This window comes from Ovis aries, chromosome 17 (genome assembly GCF_016772045.2).
Source record: "Ovis aries strain OAR_USU_Benz2616 breed Rambouillet chromosome 17, ARS-UI_Ramb_v3.0, whole genome shotgun sequence".
NCBI lineage: Eukaryota > Metazoa > Chordata > Mammalia > Artiodactyla > Bovidae > Ovis > Ovis aries.
The window spans coordinates 12063482-12087443 of NC_056070.1; the positions used below are offsets into that span (position 1 = coordinate 12063482).

Sequence of the window (23962 nt, forward strand, 5' to 3'; positions counted from 1 at the left end):
TCACCTCCTGGGTCTGGAAGATCCCCTGGAGGAGGAAATGGCAACCCACTCCAGTATTCTTGCCTGGAGACTCCCAGGACAGAGCAACCTGATGGGCTACAGCTCTAGGGTTCTAAGAGTCAGACATGACTGAAGCAACTGGGCACGGAGCACACAGAGCACACGGAGTCAGCAGCTACAATTCCTCTAGGGTGGGCTCCACTGCAGTAGAGGACGGTGTTATCCAGCTCAGATAGTCTGATGCAGCTGCCTTTGCTGTAGTTCACTGTACCTAGCAAACACAGCAGAAGGCTCATATCAGCTCCTGAGGCACCCCTGTCCCCAGACAGAGCTGTGAACAAACTCAGAGATGCCTAGTTGGGCATTTTAAGGCACTGACCCTGTGAAGGCCCAGTTTTAACGAAAGGTGTACAGAGACCATACCCAGACCATGGTCATTGGATTTTGATTTTTAAGCTGTCACTACATACTGCCCACAGAACAAGTTTTAGTTGGCAGTGCAGGTTCAGAGTATTCCTTGAGGAGCCAGCAGGCTGGTAAATTTGGCTTTGAGGAAGTGATAGAAATAGGGGCTATGTAGTCCATGAGAAAAGCAGACTGAAATAAGTTTGCTGAGTTACAGACAAAACCAGCTAAGTCCTATGCTATGTGCTGTGCTCTGCTAAGTCACCTCAGTCATGTCCAGCTCTTTGCGACCCTGTGGACTGTAGCCCACCAGGCTCCTCTGTCAATGGGGTTCTCCAGGCATGAACACTGGAGTGGGTTGCCATGACCTCCTCCAGGGAATCTTCCTGACCCAGGGATCGAACCCGAGTCTCTTACGTTTCCTGCATTGGCAGGAAGATTCTTTACCACTACTGCCACCCAGAAGCCCAGCTAATTCCTATTACAGAGTAAAAGTAATTACCCGTTGTAGTTGATTTTCTACAAGATAGAAATTATTTCGATCTCTAGTAGACAAACCTTTGTAAGTTAATGTGTGATCTTACAGTCTGGGCCCTAATCAGTAGTAAGTAGAAATAAATCAAAAGTGGCTTCCCTGGTGGTTCAGACAGTAAAGAATCCACTTGCAATATGGGAGACCTGGGTTCGATCCTTGGGTTGAGAAGATCCCTTGGAAAAGATAAAGGCAACCCACTCCAGTATTCTGGCCTAGAGAATTCCATGGACCGAGGAGCCTGGCAGGCTACAGCCCATTGGGTTGCAAAGAGTCACACATGACTGAGCGACTTTCACTTATTTAACTTATTACAAAAGTCAGTCAAAGGTATATCCCTCTAGGTAATTAAGTAATCCTTGGATTGATCTATTAGACAGTGCTCCAGGGTAACAGTGAAAGGACACCCAGTCCTCTTTTAACTTTGTTTCCAAGTTTTGGTCAATTTTTAGGAAGTGAGAGCTATGGATGATCTTAAGTTCATCTGGATGAGATGATGTCTAAAAGAAGACTTTCCCCACCCCTCCCCACCAGGAGGAATGGCTAGGAGGACCTGGGGACTTTTAGTCTGGACAAGATCTAGTGTGAAGACCCAAATGCTCACTGCAGCATTCTTAACAATCAGCCCCGAGGAAATAGTTTAAGAGTGCAGAGATTTTATGTACAGCATTCAAAAGCAGCAGCTAAAAGGCCATCGCAAGAAAGAAGGGGGTCGACGTGCCCTAAGTTCCTCCAAGGGGACGACAGGGCAGCAGTGGAGGTGGTTTGGGCTCAGACTAAGAAAGACTTCCTCATCGTGAAAGTGTCAACTGGGGCCCGTGTGCCTTGAGAGCAGGAACAGCTGTCTGTCTGCACACTCTCGGGCAAGAGCTTGGCTGTCACAGCGTTCTATCAGGAGCAAGTAAGGGGCAGGAGGAGATCACATTTCAGGTGAGGACTGGACCAGTCTCATCTAAGATCCCTTACAAAACCTTGAGTCTGTGTTTTTGTGAAAATTGAGTTATTGCCCTTTTATTAAAAAATAAAAAGCACCTCTTCCAAGGCTTAACATTTCATATCCTGGAGACAGAAGCCTTATTAGTTTTAGTAGCTATGTGATCACGATAGTTGTTGCAATGAAGCCTTTTGATATTTTTTCCTATTTTTAAAAAATGATAATTTACTTCAGTTTTGCCTTTTGTGCAAGTCCTGCTCCTGAGAGAAATGCAGACACAGTTCTGTTGTTTTTGTTGTTATTTGCAGAGGTAGGGGGGTTGGCTTGTATTTTAATGTGGCTCAATCTCAATGTCTCAGGTTTGACAGTTTTTTTGTGTTTTTTTTTTTTTCTCCTTTCCACTGAAGTCATTGAAATATATTCACCCAGTCATTCACATCAGAGGTGTAAATGGATTTTCTAAAGGTTTTTCAGAGACAAAGTCAGTCGCTTTGTGACTTGACTTCTTCAGGTGTTGCAAAAAGAAAGCTTAGCATGCCACTAAGCACACCATCTCAATTGCAAGGATGCTAAAACTGTTTGACCCTGAATCTGCAAAGAGATGGGCAACATCTTTTGCTAGAAGTGGCCCATTCGCCACTTCCTTGCTTTATCCATCTGTATAGGATTTACTTGGGAAAGAGAAAAGAGAAGGAATCAGATATATTCGAGAGAAAATAGCATGTTTATTTGATTTTCCAGCTTCTAATGACAGCTGCATTCACAGTTTAAACTTTTTAGTTTACCCTTTTCACCACTGATATTTGCAAAATCCAAACTTAAAAAAACATATATATCAGCCATGTCATACAAAGGTTTATATCTCAATTTGTTTCATGTCATTAAAAAGACATACTGAGTTTGAAGCTCCTTTTAAATTTATTCTTAAAATATAAACCCAGGGAAATACTGTAAGACTGCAAAGGTTTTATTTATACCATTCAGGATCACAGGCTTTGGAGTCAGGCCAATTTGGAGTCAGAGATTCAGTGCCTGACGTCACCTTTTCCTATTTCACTCCGCGTCTCTGAGGCTCAGTTTCCTTCCCTAATTGTTGTTCAGTCACTAAATCATGTCTAACTCTTTGCGACCTCATGGGCTGTAGCCTCCAAGGCTCCTCTGTCCATGGGATTTCCCAGGCAAGAATACTGGAGTGGGTTGCCATTTCCTTCTCCAGGAGATCTTCCGGACCCAGAGATCAAACCTGTGTCTTCTGCGTTAGCAAGCGGATTCTTTACCACTGAACCACCAGAGAAGCTTAGTACCTGCTTCATAGGGTTGCTGTGAGGGTTCCGTAAGGTAACATACATAAACTGCTTAGTGCTTCATCTGGTACAACTATTCCATGACTATCAGCGATTTTACTTTATAGTGATTGGAACAGTGGGGCTTCCCTGGTGGTCCAGTGGTTAAAGTATCTGCGCTTCCACTTCGGAGGGTGCGGCTTTGATCTCTGGTTGGGGAGTGTAAGATCCCGCATGCCAGCACAACGTGGCTAGAGAAAAAAAAGACAAGAATTAGAACAACTTCACCAAACTGTAATTACAGTCTCTTGCCAGAATTAATGGCACCGTGGCTGACTCATTGCCTCATACAACTGAAAAACAAATTTCAGCATTGTGTAACAGCTAATGAACATGAACAGCCATTCTTGAGAAAATAATGAGGAATTCTGAATGCAGAATTATAAGATTCATCCTATTTGCTAGAAAATATCTTAGGAACATATATCTGAAGTCCTGTAAGAGTTGTTGTGTATTAGTGACCATATACTTGAAATAGTCAAGCAGGAAAACCTGCAGATAATACTGCTCTGCCTTCTAGAATGAGGCCATTTCTAAGAATTGGTAATCAATGGAGGCCAAGATCATACCTCAACTAATTACTACATATATGTCACAAGCAGAACCCTGTAGGAAACAGTATTGTTTGTTAATCTGCTACTCAGAGAACAGTGCTATAGTAGAGTCAGTTCAGGGTTTGGAGCTGGACAATGGGCGCTAGTCCAGTCTTTGCCATTTAATTTGCTGTGTGGCTTGGGGCCAGTTGCTTGGCTATTCTGAACCTCAGTTTCTTCATCCATTGTCATTGTTGTTGTTGTTCAGTTGCTAAATCATGTCTGACTCTTTGCGACCCCATGGACCATAGCACACCAGGCTTCCCTATCCATCACCAACTCCCAGAGCTTCCTCGAACTCATGTCCATCGGTTTGGTGATGCCATCCAACCGTCTCATCCTCTGTCATCCCCTTCTCCTCCTTCCCTCAATCTTTCCCAGGATCAGGGTCTTTTCCAAGACTGAATTCTTCCCATCGGGTGGCCAAAGTATTGGAGCTTCAGCTTCAGCATCAGTCCTTCCAATGAATATTCAGAGTTGATTTCCTGTAGGATTGACTGGTTTGATCTCCTTGCAGTCCAAGAGACACTCAAGGGTCTTCTCCTCATCCATAAAGTGGGGCTATTATGATCCCAACCCCGTCAATAGAGGAAGGTCAAATTTTAAAATATGCATAGAAGTACTGGAGCCAAATACCATTAATAGTACTGATATTATTACAAATACTATTACTAGTCCATTATTGCAAAGAAAATGAAAGGGCACCAGGAAGAACCTCAGTCCCCCCGTGTCATATGACACCAGTGTAACTTCTACTCCTCTAAAACAAGACAGATGTCTCCAGGGTGGTGACAATGCTCAGCCTTCTTGGGTCGGGAGTTGGGGGAGTTCTTATCCTATTATAGATATCATGCTGTTTCTCAAAAACATCATCAGTGCTATTGAAATTCCATAATAAACATTAACATAAGTTTCCATTTTCTTTTACCTAAATTTAGGTGAACTGATCGATAACAAGGGTAAAACTGGCTCAGTTAATAAGTAAAGTCAAATCCATTCTCCATACACGAAATTATGTACTAACTCATTACACCACCTCCCTCCCTTAAGTTCTTTAATAGTTTGCCAGTGTTAAAAGGATCAACTTGAAGCTCCCTCTCCTGGCCCCCAAGACCTTCGATGGTCTCTGAGTTCCTCCACTTGATACTTTTCTTCCCTCCCTGCTCAATTTTTTAGAGTTTTGCAGAGGTCCTTCACTCTTCCTGGAATACCCTAACCCCCTTTCTGCCGAATCAGTTTTCATTAATTCTTCTAATTAATTGGAACCATGCCTGGCATGTATAAGTGGACGTTCAATAAACATTTAAACAAATTGACTTGAAATCAGATGGCTCCCACATAGACTAAAATAACCAGATATTTCCGTTTCCGCGTGGCCTTGCAAAGTTCAGAATTATTCCTAGAGCCTGAATAGATTCCATGTCATTGAAGGACAGTAGCTCTTAAAAATTGTTTTGGCATTTTGTGCATACTGCTGCTGCTGCTGCTGCTAAGTTGCTTCAGTCGTGTCCGACTCTGTGTGACCCCATAGACGGCAGCCCACCAGGCTCCCCTATGCCTGGGATTCTCCAGGCAAGAACACTGGAGTGGGTTGCCATTTCCTTCTCCAATATTTTGTACATGCCACTCTTCTAAATGGTGCTGATGAGAAATTGCTTCCTAGACACCGATGGAGCTGAGAAGTCACAATCCATGTTTTAATAAATAGATTTTAAAATATAACACTTAAAATGCAGTATTCCCTATCACCAATCACAAAAGTCTGCACAATAAAGAAGCATTTATTCTATTATTTAACGATAAAGCAAGTCGGCGTGTGGATATTCACATGTGTATATGCCTAAGAAAGTTATGATAGCAATGTTCATATAAGGTAAGCCATTCCTTTGGGCCACAGTCAAAAGAATTTAGTTACTGTAATGACAAAAGGGCTTCCATATAGTAATACCAAAAGGCCTTTTCCCCAAAAGTAATGAAGAGGTCCCAAAACTGGATCCTGGTCACAGTATTGTCTCTGTCTGTCTCTGTCTCTCTCTCACACTCACACGCGCAGACTCACAGAATCTTTGGGATTTTAAAGGTCCAAGTAGAATTCATTAATAGAAGGATGAAATGCTCTTTCTTCTATAAATCATAATAAAGTGTTGAGAGATAAAGGAACTAAGTTTGCAAATCATCAGCTGCTGCTCTAAAACTGAGACGTGTCATGTTAACTCCCAACTCAAGCACCTAGTTTTAAAGATTTACCTTTAAGAAACCTAAAAGCTTGTATCCTGCCTCATCAACAACAGCCTCAAACTGTTCCCTGTCATCGAAGAAAACAAATCTTTAGCTCCTTCCTGCCTCGGGGAGACAGAGGGACCGAGGTGGTCCTCGGTGGCTGAATTAGATGAAAGACTTGCCTTCCACCATGGAGACATGGAGTCTAATCAAGTGAAATGAGTTTTGAGATCTCAGCTCATTTCCTCGGGGAGATCAGTTCACATTACAAAATCACGACATCTCATTCATCACAGCTGACGTGGTCTTTGCTCAGGAGAGGACCCCGACTGGGACTAAACCACCTGTCTCCTCTTGAAAGGGGGCACTTTATCCAAGTTAGAGTTGAAAGCCTTGGAGTGAGAAAGCTTGCCAGCTTTCACCCAAGTGATGCATATGCAACATGGAAGGGAACTTAGGCTTGAAAAAGGGAAGACCAGTTGAAGGAAGATTGGTAGTTGTACTTTAAATGATACAAGATATGAATAACTACACTGGAGACGCTAAGGCCTTGTGGTCAGGAGAGCCAAGAGTGGGGCTCCCTCTTCTTTATCTCCTAGATTTTATTAAACAGAAATGAGAAGGATAAACATTTCTGTGCATCAGGGTTTAAAACGGCAAAGAAAATCTCCTGCGGTCCAGGCTGATAGATGATCATCATTCTCTTTTATTTCTTTCAGGGCATCGTTGTCACACCCCTGCTACTGCTGCTTTTTGTGAGTATTTTGATACTGTTTTTAATGTCTTTCATTAAAAGCCATCTACAACCCTTTAAGAAAGATAGTTAGGAAAAAAACTGAAATTGAAACCTTTTACACCACTTGGCATCGTATTTTGAACTGTTCTTCCGGATGAGCTGTACAAAGTCAGAATCTCTGTAGTCTCGTGACCACGGACAGCAGCAGGGCCCATTTGTCAGGCCTCTGACTCCTGGCTAAATCATTAATTATTAGAAATTAGCACCCTGTGACATGGGTCAAAAACGTGCTGCACTTTATTTTCCCATTAGTAAGACTAAAGTGATTACTAATGGTCTAGGCTGATAGAAAGAGCCTTGGTCCAGGGGACCGGACAAAGCTTAGTTCCCAGTGCTGGTACGGATAGGAAATGGCTTTCTCACTCTGGGGAACATTGCCTCAATTTTTTCATCTGTAGAATGGGAAACAGTAACACCTATCCCAGTCTGTTCCCAGGGATGTGCTTTAGGAAAAGAAAAACTAATATAAGCTACTGGTACACCAGTAGCAAAACTTGTTCTGAAAATAAGAAATGCTAATTACCTACCTTATTTCTTTTTTTGGCACTAAGCATATGAGAAATTAGATGAGAGATTATAATGAAATTAATGTTATCTCATGCTGAGAAAAGCATATGTAATCATGAATGATACCTAAAATATTTTATGAACTGTGCATTTTTCATACACAACATCTCCCAAATATAAATCACTCTACTCATCACTGAAATAGAGTGGGGATGCGTTTCTAGAAGTGAAATGTAGCTGTTTGACTAGCACTATTTGTCAGTGAATTAAAACTGTGGGGGAAATTTATTTAATTATAGTGTAATTACCCAAGTTGGAATTCAATTAAAGTAATAGAGTGAGGGACTTCATTTCTTACAAGCTGTGTGGGAAGTGGAGAGGAAAAGATGCCTTACTGAACAGTTGGATTTTGCATCTTTCATGAAAGACATTACCTGCCAGTAATAATCCTCAGCTTTACCATGCCGTTTGAAATGCCACCTCTATCCTTAGAAGGTAAGGAGTGTCAATAATCAGATCACTTCCCACAGCATAACAGACCTCATTTATTTAGAATCACCAGTTCAGAATTTGCCGTGAGTTACGCTGAAACTGAAGTGAGTGTTATTTGCATTCATTGGGAAGAAAAGACTTGGTATGTATCTACCTGCTCACTAAATGTGAGAGCTAGGATCATCCCTCAGTGTTATTTCCAGGACCTGGGACAATAATTTCCCAGGAACAGCCCTCAGTGGCCACAGGATGCAGGCCAGCCTGGGGTCCCCAATGGCAGTGAGCCAGAGAAGTAGTGTAGAGCTGGGCGTATACAGAATGTCCAATGGTACGTAGCCTAGGTTTTCTCCATTGCAGAAGAGTAGCATCTCTTACTCCACAGCCCTTTGAAAAAGATCACAGCCACAGCTAGGGGGCTGAGACCTAGGTAGCACTTTTGAGTATCTCAGAGTCTGGAGTCTTTTGAGACACTGTTTCAACTTGTGATCAAAGAACCAAGTGAGTACCTTTCTCCCTTTCCTACCTATTACTGTGTTATAGCAAGACATGCCCAGCTGGTTAATATTAATGGTGTCACGCTATTGCAAGTTTGCCCCACTCTTAGCCCCATAGACTTGTGAGCTTTAGTTGGTTCAACATTTTTAAATCATCGAGCTACAAGAATAGTGAAAGAGACCCCAAGACCCTCAACTCAAAAGTCTAATGCCTCCCTTTTGAGCTAACTGGGCTCTTCCACTAGGTTCAATGGCACCATCATACGACCTCAATGACTACTTCTATATTACATGACTTAAAATCACATACACAGTATATAACACTTTTTATCTGTTTAGGTTGGTGTGCATTTTTACAAACAATGGGAATTGCTTGGACACTTGGGTGACCAGGCTTCACTTTACTGCATACGGCAAAAATCTGAGTGACTTACGTTTCATTAAAAACATAGTGTTTTTCATCAATAGTTCTACTGCGGTTAACCAATGCGATGTTGTGTTTCCCTGAAAGAAAGATAGGTGTGTGTGTGTGTGTGTGTGTGTGTGTGTGTGTGTGTGTGTGTGTGTGCTAAGTTGTGTCTGACTGTTTGGGTCCCTATGGACTGTAGCTCACCAGGCTCCTCTGTCCATGGGATTTCCCAGGCAAGAGTACTGGAGCGAGCGGCCATGCCTTCCCCCAGGGGATCTTCCTGATCCAGGGATCGAACCCGCATCCTTATGTCTCTTGCATTGGCAGGTGGCTTTTTTACCACTAGCACCACCTGGGAAACCCCTCTAATCTCTAGCGCATCAGAATGTGACCTTATTTGAACTAGGGGTGTTGCAGTTGTAATTAGTTAAGATGATGTCAAACTGGTATAGGGCGGGTCCTTAATCCATCATGACCAGTGAACCAGTGAAGTTGCTCAGTCGTGTCTGACTCTTTGTGATCTCAGTCTCCTCCATCTCTGGAATTTTCCAGGCAAGAGTACTGGAGTGGGTTGCCATCTCCCTTTCCAGGGGATCTTCCTGACGCAGGCATTGAACCCAGGTCTGCCACGTTGCAGGCAGACGCTTTCCTGCCTGCAGCCACCAGGGAATCTAACATGACTGGTGTCCTTAAAGAAGACGAGTCAGAGACCCACAGGGGGAGTGCCGTGTCCTGATGGAGGCAGAGATTAGAGTGATGCACCCGCAGGCCAAGGAGCAGGGGTTGCCAGCCAACGTCAGAAGCTGGAAGAGACAAGGAAGAACTCTCTAGGGATTTAAGAGGGCTCACAGTCTTGCTTGATTTCAGACCTACAGTTTCCACAGCTGTGAAGCAATACAGTTCTGCTTTTTTAAGCCGCCCAGTTTGTGGTATTTTGTTAACGAAAGTCAAAGAAACTAATACAGCCCATGAAAATGGAATTGTCTTTTTGTTATATAATATCTTAAAAATGGGAATTTCTAGACAGTCAGGCACAGTAGCTAGTAAAAGCCATTTTTGCTGATGGAATCTCAGATGTCTGTATTCTCAACATCTTCTCAAAATGTTCCTGTTACTACCTTGCTCCAATTGAATGCTGTCTTCTGATTCATGTTTGTGCTGCTGGCACCTTTCATATTACTGAGCCTTAAAGGGGGATAAGGTGTCTTTCTTGCACCTCATTACCAATTCCAGATCACTTCTCATGCCTTCTCCGTAAAATCCCCTATTACCTTTAAAGGTAATGCCATACACCTATATTACCTGCTGCTGCTTATTGTAATTGTCAGTGAAATGCTAGGTCATGCTCTAAGTGTCCAGAGAAATGTTTGCACCTTTCCATTGTCCCTTTTTTAACAATACACTTGGATTGACTTTTGGTGTTTTCAATATTCACATGGTTGACCTTTCCAATACCTTGACCTCAAAATTCTTGACCCCTTCTCCAATTAGATTGCCTTCCATTTAATCTCAGCCAGTCATCTCTGCAGTCAGACCCTTGGCTTAGTACTGCCAATAACAAATCCTTCCATAATCCTATTTTCAAACATCTCCTCCCACTGACATCTCCTATCTTTGTAACTTATTCCACAAGTTGCGAATTCTTCAAACTTGCCAGAAGGGCCAGTTTATTTACCTTATCACCTTCACAATACTTCTAGCAAATCCACCCTACCTCACCCTCTTATCCTCACGTTCCATCTGACCAAGCTTGGATCTCATGTTTCATCACTGTAATTACTTTGTTACATCCACCATCAACAACCTTGCTCATCTCTTATTGCTTCCTGTTTGCCTGGCCAGTGCCAAGTCTGCTTAAATCCAACTCTACACCTTTTTTTGTATTTATACCTGAACACACTGGAGCACCCACTCTCATGCTGACTGGTCTCACTGGAAATTCATGACAACTGATTGTAAACGAGCCTGGCAGTCCTACTGCCTTCCCCTAATCAACAGATATGCCCACTCTCTAGAGAATCATTTCACCCTTTCTCAAATCTCCATTGCCTCTTTTTTCTTTTTTCATCTCAACTGATGCAAAAAGGGAATGAACTGATGCAGAAGTCAAAAGCAATCAGATAAGTTCATAAGATCCCATCTATTTGCGCCTGTATTCTTCACCTTCTCTCCTCTTTCTGTGAATACATGATCTTGGCTCCCATCTAAGGCTAGTCCCTCCAGTTGTGCCATCCCTCTTCCTACCTGACAACAGGAGCTGCCCAGATGTCCCTCCTTCTCCGGTGTCATTAAGGTTTCTATCTCCACTGGATCATTTCTATGCGCATGCAAGCATTCTGTAAGACTGCACATCTCAAAAAGTAAATTTCACCCTCTCCTATGTGCACTCCACTTCTATGCCCTCTTTTATAACCCAGTTCCTCCAAAAAGCTACTTAAGCTTATTCATCACTCATTCAGTAGTATGTATTCAGTTCTTCCAATATACCAGACACTTTCCTGGGTGCCAAGGATATAGCAATGAGCAAAACAGATATATCTTTGCTCTAATAGAGGATACATACTGGTTTCCCAGGTGGTGCTAGTGGTAAAGAAACCTCCTCCCAATACTGGAAACCTAAGAGACACAGGGATGATCCTTGAGTCATCCAGATTCCCTGGAGCAGGAAATAGCAACCCACTCCAGTATTCTTGCCTGGAGAATCCCACGGACAGAGAAGCCTGGGGGGGCTACAGTCCTTGGGGTCGCACAGAGTCAGACAAGACCGAGCCGTACTACTACTTCTTAATACTAGGGTATATACTAGTGGAAAGAAAGAACCAACAAATAAGTAAAAATAGATTGTATAAGGTGGGTGCTAAAGAAAAAATAAAGTAAGGAAGGGAAGTGGGTTGGTGTTTGCTATTTTAAACCAGCTGGTCATGGTTAGACCCACTGAGCAAAGACCTACAGGAGATAACAGAGTGAGTTTTCTGGTGGTAGAATGTTCCAGGTGGAAGGAACAGCAAGTGCAGAGGTCCTGAGAGTATGCCTGGTGTCTGGGGAACAGTAGGGAGGCCATTGTGCCTGGAATGGAGTGAGCAAGGGGCTGAGTACATGGAGATGAGGTCAGAGTTGTAGTAGAGGCCAAATGAGAGAGGACCTTAAAATCCCTCATAAGGCCTTTGAATTGTTGTTCAAGAGAGGCCGGAGACCATGGAAAGAGTTTTGATCAAGGGAATGGCATGTTTTGGCATTCTCTGTAAAATGGTGATTCTGGATGCTGGGTTGAGTAGATCGTTAAGGGGATCATGGTGGAGACAGGAGGACCAGCTAGAAAGATAGTACAAGAGAGGCTGTTAACCTGGGCCAGCGCAGCTGAATAAATCTGGTAGGAAGTAGTTTTTTATTTTCTGGAAAGAACTGAGAGGTTGAATAAAAATCATAAGGGAAAGATATGAATCAAGGGTAATTACACCCCTGTGCAACTGGAACTATGGAATTGCCATGGATTAAGATGGGGAAGACTATAGGGTTGAACAAATTCAGCCTTGGACATGTCTGGGTTGAGCTGCCTTTCAGACATCTAAGGAGGGAAGTCAAGTAAGCAGTTGACTATATATCTGGAATTCAGGAGGAAGGTCTAGACAAGAGATACACATGTGGGAAAGGTCAGCATAGAAATGGATTTTGAGTTGGATTGGATGAGATCACTAAAAAAAGACTAGGGAAAGAGAAAGTATCAGCAGACTGCATTTGGGGCATTCTAATGTTAGGAGGTCTGCAGAGAAGACCAAGGATATCCAGTTTGCTTAGGAAGAACACCGAAAGATGCCAGGGTCCTAAGTCTAGCGGTGAATGTGCTTCAGAAGGGAGAAAGGGCCAACTACTTCAAATGCTAGTAATACTTCAGATAAAATAAAGTACAACTGGCGATTGATTTTTAATAAGATGGAGGCCAGTGGCAACCTTAATAAGACCTATTTCAGCAGAGTTGTAGAGGTGAAAGCCTGACTGACATAGGTTCAAGAATGGATGAAGAAAAAAGAGTTACAGACAGAATTCATTTTGCTCTAAAGTGTGCAGAAAATAGGACAGCAACAAAGTTAGTGAAAGATCCAGAGAGGATTCTTTTTTAAGTTGGGAAAATTATTAGCATATGTGTGTTGAGAGGTTCATTTGTACTGATAGATTAATCCAGTTAAAGAAGGAAAAATTGATACAGAAAAAAAGAGGGGATAATTTATGGATCTCTGTCCACGAGTAGAAGGGGAATGAGTTCAAGTGTGTAGAGGGTGTATGGCCTCCTAAGCACAGGTAGTTCATCGGAGTAATGAGAGGGAAACCAGGAGATGTGAGCAGAGAGGTAGGTAAATTGGTGGATGCAAGTGGAAGAGCTTGTTAAGTTCTCCTCTGGCTCTATTTTCTCAGTGGAGTGGCAAATAAGGTTAGGGGTAGGAGGCAAGAAAAGGCAAGGAGGGGGTGGAGATTTGATGACAAAGGAGAGGACATGAAATAGTCATGTGGGAGAGTGAATGGGATGCACAGATGCAATGGGATGGTCCAGCAGCCCCAGGGACCATCCTCAAGATCTCTACACATGGCATTGGCTCAGCGTAAATCTCCCCACTTCCCCACTCCCAGATATCCACCCCCAAGGCTCCCTCCCTCACTTTCATCTGGTCAAATGTCATTTTAGAAGAGAGGTCTTTCCTCACTACTTCATGTGAAAGAATATATCATATTATTACATCCCTCACTCCCTCCCCGCCTACCATGCTTCATTGTTGCTCTTAGCACTTACTATCCTGTAACATCTTAATCACCAGTTAATGTGTTTATTATCTCTCTTCTCTAAGGAGAGCAAAGCATCACAAGATAGTAGAGGCTTGATGTTTTGGTCACTGCTGTGACCCAGTGTTCAAAATCATGCCTGTCTGTAGAAGTCACTCACAAGCTTTTTTTTTTTTTTAATGTGTTTTTTTGGCCAAGATGTGCAGCATGTGGATTCTTAGCACCTTGAGCAAGGATCTAAACCTCACCCCTTGCATTAGAAGTGCAGTCTTATCCACTGGACCACCGGGGAAGTCCTCACAAGCATTTTCGAATGGATGCTTGGTAAAGGACAATTGAGTACTCTGTGCTCAGAGTACTTCTGATGCCAAAGGTATAGGTTTTCCACAACAACCAATCTTCCAGTTCTCTTAGAACACCAACTGGGTATTCTACAGTGTAATTCATTTTGACACTGACTACACAGATTTAATACATATCCCTCACAAGTGAAGGGTCCAAGTCCCACAAGACTGCCTCTCACTTCAGGTGCCAATCTGAAGTAGTGGTTCCCAGGTTATCCACACTTTGGTCCAACTTAGCTACAAGTCACAGAGAAGGCAATGGCACCCCACTCCAGTACTCTTGCCTGGAAAATCCCATGGACAGAGGAGCCTGGTAGGCTGCAGTCCATGGGGTCGCTAAGAGTCAGACACGACTGAGCGACTTCACTTTCACTTTTCACTTTCCTGCATTAGAGAAGGAAATGGCAACGCACTCCAGTGTTCTTGCCTGGAGAATCCCAGGGACGGGGGAGCCTGGTGGGCTGCTGTCTATGGGGTCGCACAGAGTCAGACAGGACTGAAGTGACTCAGCACCAGCTACAAGTCAGGGTGTCCCACAACCCCATCCTCGGGTTCAGTAATTTGCTCCCACTGTTCACAGAACCCAGAGAAACACTGTATTTACTATCACAGGTTATTTGTAAAGGAAACAAATTAATAGCCTGATGAACAGGTACATAGAGCAGGGTCCAGAAGGGTCCCAAGTGCAGAATCTTTTGTGCCATGGAGTTTGGGCTGAGTCATCTACTCCCTGCATATGGATGCATTCCCCAACCTGGGAGTTCTCTGAACCCTTCTGTGCCAGGTGCTGAGAACAAAATCCGAATAATGTAACAAAACTTGCTCTTATCACCCCATCACTCAGGAAATTATGAGGGTTTCAGAACTTCTGTACTCGGGGACAAAAAGCGAATATATTTTTCTTACCATATCACTACATCACAGTTGTGCAGGTTGATGGGTGCCTCTACTCAAAGAATCAGGGAGGGTGACTTTTAAGGTGACTATTTCCTGGTTACATGCCCTACCTTCAGGGCCATGTTTCGTACTGTAAAGCCATTTTTAAGGGACTAATTTCACTTCCCTCGCTGTCTGTTGTGGGGAGGCAGCGTAGTATGGGGAGAAGGCATCTTATTTTGGTTCAATTCACAGTCAGCATCTGTTGTGAACAGTGAATTTTCCATAACTCTTGTCAGCCTCAGTTTTCACCTCTGTAAAGTAAGAATTTTAATAAGATGAAATGAGTCTGTTTATGGGAAAGCATGTTGTAAACTGTAAAGAATCATCAGATGCTAGTTATTTTACTATTGTTATTATTTTGGCTGTGCTGGGTCTCTTGCTGCTCATGCGGGCTTTCTCTGGTTGCAGCCAGTGGGTGCTACTCTCTGGCTGTGGTGCTCAGGATTCTCACACTGCAGCAGCTTCTCTTGTTGCTGGGCACAGGCAGGAGGGTGCTCAGGCTTCAGGAGCTATGGCACATGGGCTTAGCTGCTCCTCAGCATGTGGGATCTTCCCAGACCAGGGATCAAACCCGTGTTCCCTGCATCGGCAGGCAGATTCTTAACCACGGAACCACCAGGAAAGTCCAATGCTAGTTATTTAAATTTGACACTTTATAAAAGAAAATAGAAAATAATGCCAAGAAGGATGTTCAGTTCAGTTCAGTCGCTCAGTCGTGTCCGACTCTTTGCGACCCCATGAACTGCAGCACACCATGCCTCCCTGTCCATCACCAACTCTCGGAGTTCACTCAAACTCATGTCCATCGAGTCGGTGATGCAACCCAGCCATCTAATCCTCTGTCGTCCCCTTCTCCTCCTGCCCCCAATCCCTCCCAGCATCAGAGTCTTTTCCAGTGAGTCAACTCTTTGCATGAGGTGGCCAAAGTACTGGAGTTTCAGCTTTAGCATCATTCCTTCCAAAGAAATCCCAGGGCTGATCTCCTTCAGAATGGATCTCCTTGCAGTCCAAGGGACTCTCAAGAGTCTTCTCCAACACCACAGTTCAAAAGCATCAATTCTTCGGCACTCAGCTTTCTTCACAGTCTAACTCTCACATCCATACATGACCACTGGAAAACCATAGCCTTGACTAGACGGACCTTTGTTGGCAAAGTAATGTCTCTGCTTTTCAATATGCTATCTAGGCTGGTCATAACTTTCCTTCCAAGGAGTTAGCGTCTTTTAATTGGTTTCTGCAAAAGCATGTATCTGATGAAATGCCCCAGTGGTCCACTTAGTCCAGACCTTAGTGATGGGCTGTGTCTTAAAACTTTAAATTTTAAGATTCTTTAACTATCTGTAGCCTATAATCTTATAAACTTGTGTGTAAATGAATCCAGTATTTACCATGGCTGGCAGTTAGCACAGTGAAACTTCCCGAAATAGCACTGTTCACTCCTAAGATGCAAAGTTTTTTTTTTTCCATATATCACCTCAGTTTTCTTGATGACACACCTCTGATGTTGGCAGAGGCAGAAATTGTTGTCTTTATTTTGTCAGTGGATGTGTATCAAACCATGGATTTCAAATCTGTAAGGATAAATAAAAGCTTTGTCGGTTTCCCAGGTGGCTCAGTGATGAAGAATCCACCTGCCGATGCAGGAGACACAGGGTCAACCCCTGGGTGGGGAAGATGCCCTAGAGAAGGAAACTTCAGTACTCTTGCTTCAGTACTCTTGCCTGGAAAGTTCCGCGGACAGAGGAGCCAGGTGGGCTACAGTCCATGGGGTCACGAAGAGTCAGACACCTGAGAAACCCAGCACACAAACTAGCTTAAAACTACACTTCCCGAAGTTCATTGCTTGCAGTTCTGTGTGAATGGTCCTTGTGAAACAGTATTTCACGTGGTCGGCAGCCGCTAGATTTTGTTCTCCTGAGCCAGCAGCCATGACTATTTTATTCATTAACTTATCTCTGATGCCGAATATTCAATATTGGTTGAAAGGAGGGAAATAGAAAGATAGATGAGTAGTGATTCAGTTCAGTTCAATTCAGTTCAGTTGCTCAGTTGTGTCGAACTCTTTGCAACCCCATGGACTGCAGCACACCAGGGAGGAGTGATTGGTGTGATTCAGATGATAAACAAGTGGTTCAAAGGTTAGGATCTCAGCCTGCTTCATGAAACTTTACTTTGTATTTGCTGTGAAAAATAATGTACAATTTTTTAAATAATGTTCAACAAAACATCCACTCTCTTATTCAGTGTTTGAATGCCTACTGTGCATGGTGAATATTGCACACACCAGCCTGACATTGATCCTTCCCTCCAAGAATTCATGATTTAATAAAGAAAATAGAATGGCTTCACAGATAATTAAAATCCAAAGTAAAAATTATATCGCAAGTATAATATTTCAAGGGAGATTACTAAGAAAGAAAACGTGTTATTCAATAGAAGTGTTCTTTTTACAATGAATTTGTTACTGAGCAACAGGTTTAATTTTTTAAGTTTGTTTTATTAAAGTATAGTTGATTTACAATGTTGTGTTAATATCTACTGTGCAGCCAAGTGATTCAGTTATATATACATTAGTTTTCATTTTTTCCATGATGATTTCTCACAGGACAGTGAATGTAGCTCCCTGCGCTATACAGTAGGACCTTGTTGTTTATCCATCCTGTATATAGTAGCTTCCATCTGCTAATCCCAAACTCCCAGTCCATCTCTCCCCCACCTCTCCACCTCCTTGGCAACCACACGTTTGTTCTCTGTGTCTGTGAATCTGTTTCTGTTTTGTAGGTAAGCTCATTTGTGCCATATTTAGAAATGATATCAGATGGCACTTGCATTTCTCTTTTTGACTTACTTCACTTATGATAATCTGTAGTTCTATCCATTTTGTTGCAGATGGCATTATTTCATTCTTTTTATGGCTGAGTAATATTCCATTGTGTGTGTATATATATATATATATATATATACACACACACACACACACACCACATCTTTATCCATTCATTTGTCAGTGAACATATAGATTGTTTCTGTGTGATGACTATTGTAAATAGTGCTGCTATGAACATATGGGTGCTTGTATCTTTTTGAATTAATATTTTGTCTGGCTATATACCCAGGCCATATGGTAGCTCTATTTTTAGTTTTTTGAGGAAACTCCATCATATTGTTCTCCATAGTGGCTGCATCAATTGACATTCCTACCAACAGTGTAGGAGGGTTCCCTTTTTAAAAGAAAACTTCTGATTGGAGGAGAGAGAGAGGTAGATGGAAACTTCTACTATTTCTCAAGGGATGTCCTACTTCAGGGTCTTTTCATGTGCATGGTTCTGATTCTCAAGTATGCCTAACATCACTTGAAACTTGCAAAGTCTTCCTTCCTTTTGATGTGGTTTTTCACTAACACTGTGTTTACCAGCCATGATTACAGTTCTCTTCAACAGCAAATAACAGAGAAGAACAGAGAAGAGAGATTTGAATGCTTGAAACACAGTGTTGTGGGTGATGAAGATGACGAGGCCCTGGTGCTGAGTCAGAGGCTTAGGCTGTGGGGTCAGGACCAGCCAGCAGGCAGCATGAAGCTCCTCCCTCTGTGGACTCCTGTTCCCCTGAGTCTCCTTAGCAGCTCCCTCACACCTTCTTCCCAGCCTCATCTCGGTGACTGAGGAATGAAAGGAAGCAGTGTCCAAACTTCTGTCTTCCTGCCTGTAAAGTTAAAACATAGAAGGTCAGAAATAACTGTGTTCATACTATAGAAGAGATCAGTCTAATTTGACGCAATTGCGATATAAGGAGACCAGATATGGGATGGTGTTGCCATATCTCAAGCCCCATGATTTTGTAGACCACCAGTTTATTTAAATAAGTTCGTGCTTGCCAGGGAAAGGTCAGTAGCACTCTGAATTTGTGCCATTAGAATTGCAGGTCAAGACCTCGTTCCCACCCTAGCTGCAAGGGTGATCTGACCATCAAGAGCTCTAGAAACGTGTGAAGTGGAAACTCTGCTGAAAGGCACATCCTCAGAGTTAGAGACCAGACTGTATTCCCGTGTGGGGGTGGTCACATCAATACCTTGTGTGTATGTGTGTGTGTGTGTGTTAGTTGCTCAGCTGTGTCTGACACGTTGTGACCCTATGGACTGTAGCCCTCTAGGCGCCTCTGTCTGTGGAATTCTCCAAGGCAACAGTACTGGGTTGGGTTGCCATTCCCTCCTCCAGAGGATTTTCCTGATCCAGGGGTTGAACCTGGGTCTCCTGCTTTGCAGGCATATTCTTTACCATCTGAGCCACCAGGTCAATACCTGAGGATATTTAATAAACATTTACCCACATATTTATCCATTCATTAGCATGTAAGCTCCCCTTGAGTAAGTGGGAGCGCCACCAGCTCTGTTATTGTATCAGTTGATTTTCTATGACTTGACTTATGACTTGATTCTTAGAAATCTGGCCCCTCATCAAGCGGATATTTCAATGCCCTTGTGATAACTGGACACATATACACACATGTGCACACATACCAACATATGTGCGTGACCCCACGGGGCACACCACGCCCTGTTTCTAGGCTGACTGTGTGTCCCATTAGTCTGACTGTCTCTTCCGTCCCTTTCTGTCCCAGCAGTTTTTAAACCCAATAGGCCTAAATTCTCACAACACTGTATAGGAAACCTTATTTTTCCAAAGATGAGGGGGAGGTGGTGGAGAGAGAGGTAGAAAAATCTTTATTGAGTAGTTGTTGTGTTGTGTGTGAGTTGCTACATGGTACTTTGTGGGGCTCCCTGGATAGCTCAGCTGGTGAAGAATCCACGTGCAATGCAGGAGACCCCGGTTCGATTCCTAGGTCGGGAAGATCCCCTGGAGGAGAGCATGGCAACCGACTCCAGTATTCTTGCCTGGAGAATCCCCTTGGACAAAGGAGCCTGGCTAGCTACAGTCCATGGAGTCACAAAGAGTCAGACTGAGCAACTAAGCACAGAACAGCACATAGTATTTCTACATAATTACATATGAGTAGCATGAGTACCTTTAGAAGCAGGTGTTATCCTCACTCAGAAGAGGTTTTGTGCTTCTTGAGATCGCACGACTGGTTAAGAACACAAGGTGCTTTCAGACAGCATTCCTTCCAGGTTGCGCTTACAAAACATGCCTCCTCGGAGACGGGTGGTTTTACTTATTTAATTTTTTTAAAGATTTTTTTGATGTGGGCCATTTTTAAAGTCTTTATTGAATTTGTTATACTGTTCCTTCTGTTTTATGTCTTGATTTTTTGGCCTCAAGTCACGTGGGATCTTATCTCCATGAAGAGGGATTAAACCCACAGCCCCTGCATTGGAAGGCAAAATCTAAACCACTGGACCACCAAGAAAGTCTCAGACAGGTGGTTTTAAGACATATTATCAGCACTCAGTTACTACTTCCTGGACATGTATATTCTAAGTAACATAGGAAGGATAAACAGAGTAAGGTATAATTATTGTCTCGAAAAAAGCTTAAACCTTATGTGAGTAAATAAGAATAAAGATTATGGAGAAATTGACAGGAAAAATAAACTAGCGTTCTGTGATTCAGACTGCATTTCATAGGAGTTCACAGAGGAGCACCGTTAGCGTGGGCAAGAGACATCAGTGGCAGCTTTTGAGCCCATGGTCATCATTAGTTTCTCTAGTAATTGGCACCTGTGATAGAAAATCCCCCAACTTTTGATGCCATCAGTGTAAACAAAAACAACAAATCCAGTCATTAGTGTCATGTACAGTACTGTTATTTTTTGTGGTATATGCCCAACGATGGGGGCAAGTCCGAGGGGTCACTTATGTGTGATGTAGAAAATACGTGTGTGTGTTTGGGTGTTAGCCGCTCAGTTGTGTCCGACCTTGCAACACTATGGACTATAGCCTGCCAGGCTCCGCTGTCCATGGAATTCTCCAGGCCAGAGTACTGGAGGATCCCCTTCTCCAGAGGATCTTCGTGACACAGGAATCAAACCTGGGTTTCCTGCCTTGCAGGCAGATTCTTTACCACCAGTCTGAACCACCAGGGAAGCCTGGAGAAAATGATAAAAAAAAAAAAAAAAAGCATAAAGCACTTGAAGAAAAATTACCCTCTGATAAACCCAGTAGCTCCATACTTATCCTAATTTGTTCTTAAAGCAAGTAAGATGGATCCCCTCCCACTGAGCTTGAGAGCCCCTTACCTTCTGACTGTGGGCGTAAACCACAAAGAGATGTTTTCACACAGGGAGAATCTTATGAAGCAAAAGATGCTCACCCCAGGGCTCCCCCAGACCTCGTTGAGATAACGGGGAAGGGAGAGCACCTCAGAAGTCATTTTCCAATGCTCTTGAATGGCGGCCCCCAACCTTTTTGGCACTAGGGACAAGTTTCGTGGAAGACAATTTTTCCATGGACCAGGGACAAGGGGGATGGTTTGGGGATTATTCAAGCACATTATGGTTACTGTGCATTTTATTTCTATTATTATTATATCAGCTTCACCTCAGATTATCAGACATTATATCCTGGAGTTTGTGGACCCTTGCTCAAGAAGCAACTTGGGCTCAAGAAGCCCACTGTGTCCTGGAAGCGCATCTCCCCACAGCTTTCCTCTATAAGCAATGGAAAGTCGATTCACAGTCCACTGGGGGGCCCATTTCACTACAGTTTCTGTGTGGTTTGAACAACCAGTTCAGTTCATTCGCTCAGTTGTGTCCAACTCTTTTTGACCCCCATGGACTGCACCACGCCAGGCTTCCCTGTCCATCACCAACTCTTGGATCTTGCTCAAATGCACATCCATTGAGTCAGTGATGCCATGCAACCATCTCATCCTCTGTCATCCCCTTCTCCTCCTGCCCTCAATCTTTCCCAGCATCAGGGTCTTTTCCAATGAGTCAGCTCTTCGCATCAGGTGGCCAAAGTAATGGAGTTTCAGCTACAACATCAGTCCTTCCAGTGAACACCCAGGACTGATTTCCTTTAGGATGGACTGGTTGGATTTCCTTGCTGTCCAAGGGACTCTCAAGAGTCTTCTCCAACACCACAGTTCAAAAGCATCAATTCTTCAGTGGTCAGCTTTCTTTATAGTCCAACTTTCACATCTATACATGACCACTGGAAAAACCATAGCTTTGATTAGACAGACCTTTGTCAGCAAAGTAATGTCTCTGCTTTTTAATATGCTGTCTATGTTGGTCATAGTTTTTCTTCCAAGGAGCAAGCGTCTTTTAATTTCATGGCTGGCTGTCACCATCTGCAGTGATTCTGGAATCCAAGGAAAGAAAGTCTGTCACTGTTTCCATTGTTTCCCCATCTATTTGCCATGAAGTGATGGGACTGGATGCCATGATATTAGTTTTTTGAATGTTGAGTGTTAAGCCAGGTTTTTCACTCTCCTCTTGCACTTTCATCAAGAGGTTTTCCAGTTCCTCTTCACTTTCTACCATAAGGGTGGTATCATCTATGTATCTGAGGTTATTGATATTTCTCCTGGAAATCTTGATTCCAGCTTGTGCTTCATCCAGCCTGGCATTTTACATGATGTACTCTGCATATAAGTTAAATAAGCAGAGTGACAATATACAGACTTGACATACTCCTTTCCTGATTTGGAACCAGTCTGTTGTTCCATGTCCAGTTCTAACTGTTGCTTCTTGACCTGCATGCAGATTTCTCAGGAGGCAAGTCAGGTGGTCTGGTATTCCCAACTCTTGCAGAATTTTCCACAGCTTGTTGTAATCTACACAGTCCTGGAAGCCCATCTCCCCACAGCGTTCCTCTGTGGACAATGGAAAGCTGATTTACAGTTTACTGGGGGGGCACAATTTCTGTGTGGTTTCAATAACCAGAACCTACAGTTGTATGTAGTTGCTATCAATTGTTGGAAGATAATCTTTTGATCTTATGTTTTAAATTAGCATATAACCCAAATAAATATTCCCTATTTTTTAATCTTTTAAAAAAAATCATTTAAAGCCTATTTTTTTTCTTTGTTGCTCAGGAAAGGAAAAAGATCGTGCATCTAGATATAAGAAGGATCATTTCCTCCACAAACTATATGCCTTCCATGCCCATAACCCGTCTTCACTTTGATAAATGCAGCTGAATCAGTACAGCTTTTTAATAACCATATTCTTAACTTTGATAAAAATGATAGTCTTTTCCATTGAGCCTGTCAGCTGTTATACATTTCAGTCATTGATTTTGAGTAAGTTATCAGTGCAGTTTGCATGTATCCCTGTGTTAGTGGCAGCAGGAATGAAAGACGGCTGGACTGTAGTTTTAGGGAAAGACGGGAATCCAGAAAGCTCAGGGGTTGGAAGCCAGGGACCCTCTCTCGTCTCCTGTGTGCATGCCTTGTCTTTGTGACGGGAAGGGGACAGTGTTTATGAGCGTGTCTGTGTGTGGGTACAAGAGAGTTAGATCTGGGGACTTCCCTGCTGGTCCAGTGGTTAAGAATCAGTGCTTCCAATGAAGTGGGTGTGGGTTCTATCCTTGGTCGGGGAGCTGAGCAAAAAACCAAAACATAGATCAGAAGCAGTATTGTAAAAAATTCAATGAAAACTTTAAAAATGGTCCATATCCAAAAAAAGTAACAAAAGATGGGGACCCACTGGTAAGCAGGCCTCCTCCTCTTTCCATCCCTTGGGGCTGGGCTTGGGTGGCGGGGGGCCGGGGAGGGACCAGAACTGGGCAGGAAGGGAATCCTTCTTCCTGATTTCCTCACGGAAGAGATTGAGCATTCCTTCCCCTACAGTCTGAACTGTAAATATCTATTCTTCTTTTTCTCTGAATGTGGCACTTGTGAGAGCAAAGACCAGTCATCAGGGGTGAATTATTTAATACAATAATGTTTTAATAGCTGAGAGGAGACACAAATAGTCGCGGTGCCTGTGGCTAATGGATTTCTCTGGTAGGAGATAAAAGGCTGATTACACAGCAGAGCAAGTGAGGGCCTGGTGCGTTAATGACAATTTACAGGTCAGCTCACTTACAGGAGTGATTTAAACGCACCATCTGTTTTCTAACTGTAGGTTGATAACTATGATTTTGCAGACAGCCGGCGTCTCTTCATCAAGAACTTATTTGTCTTTTGGAGTCTGGTTAGTCGGGCCCCATAAAATTTCACTGACTGGTCCATCCAGATTCCTTGCAAATGAAACAGTTTCTAAGTTGAATGGATTGACA

At 43.1% G+C, this 23962-nt stretch overlaps 1 protein-coding gene across 12 annotated transcripts in view; it reads left to right on the forward strand.

Moving 5' to 3' along the window:
• The window catches only part of SLC10A7 (solute carrier family 10 member 7), a 307346-nt gene that overhangs the window by 217243 nt on the left and 66141 nt on the right, over nt 1–23962 (forward strand). For all 12 annotated transcript variants that reach the window (XR_006056628.2, XR_003585504.3, XM_042234294.2 and 9 more), the window contains one exon: nt 6747–6782. Coding sequence is in view for 10 of the 12 variants with exons in the window: in XM_042234294.2 (XP_042090228.1) it covers nt 6747–6782 (36 nt within the window). In the remaining 2 variants the exon portion in view is untranslated. The remainder of the gene's footprint in view (nt 1–6746; nt 6783–23962) is intronic.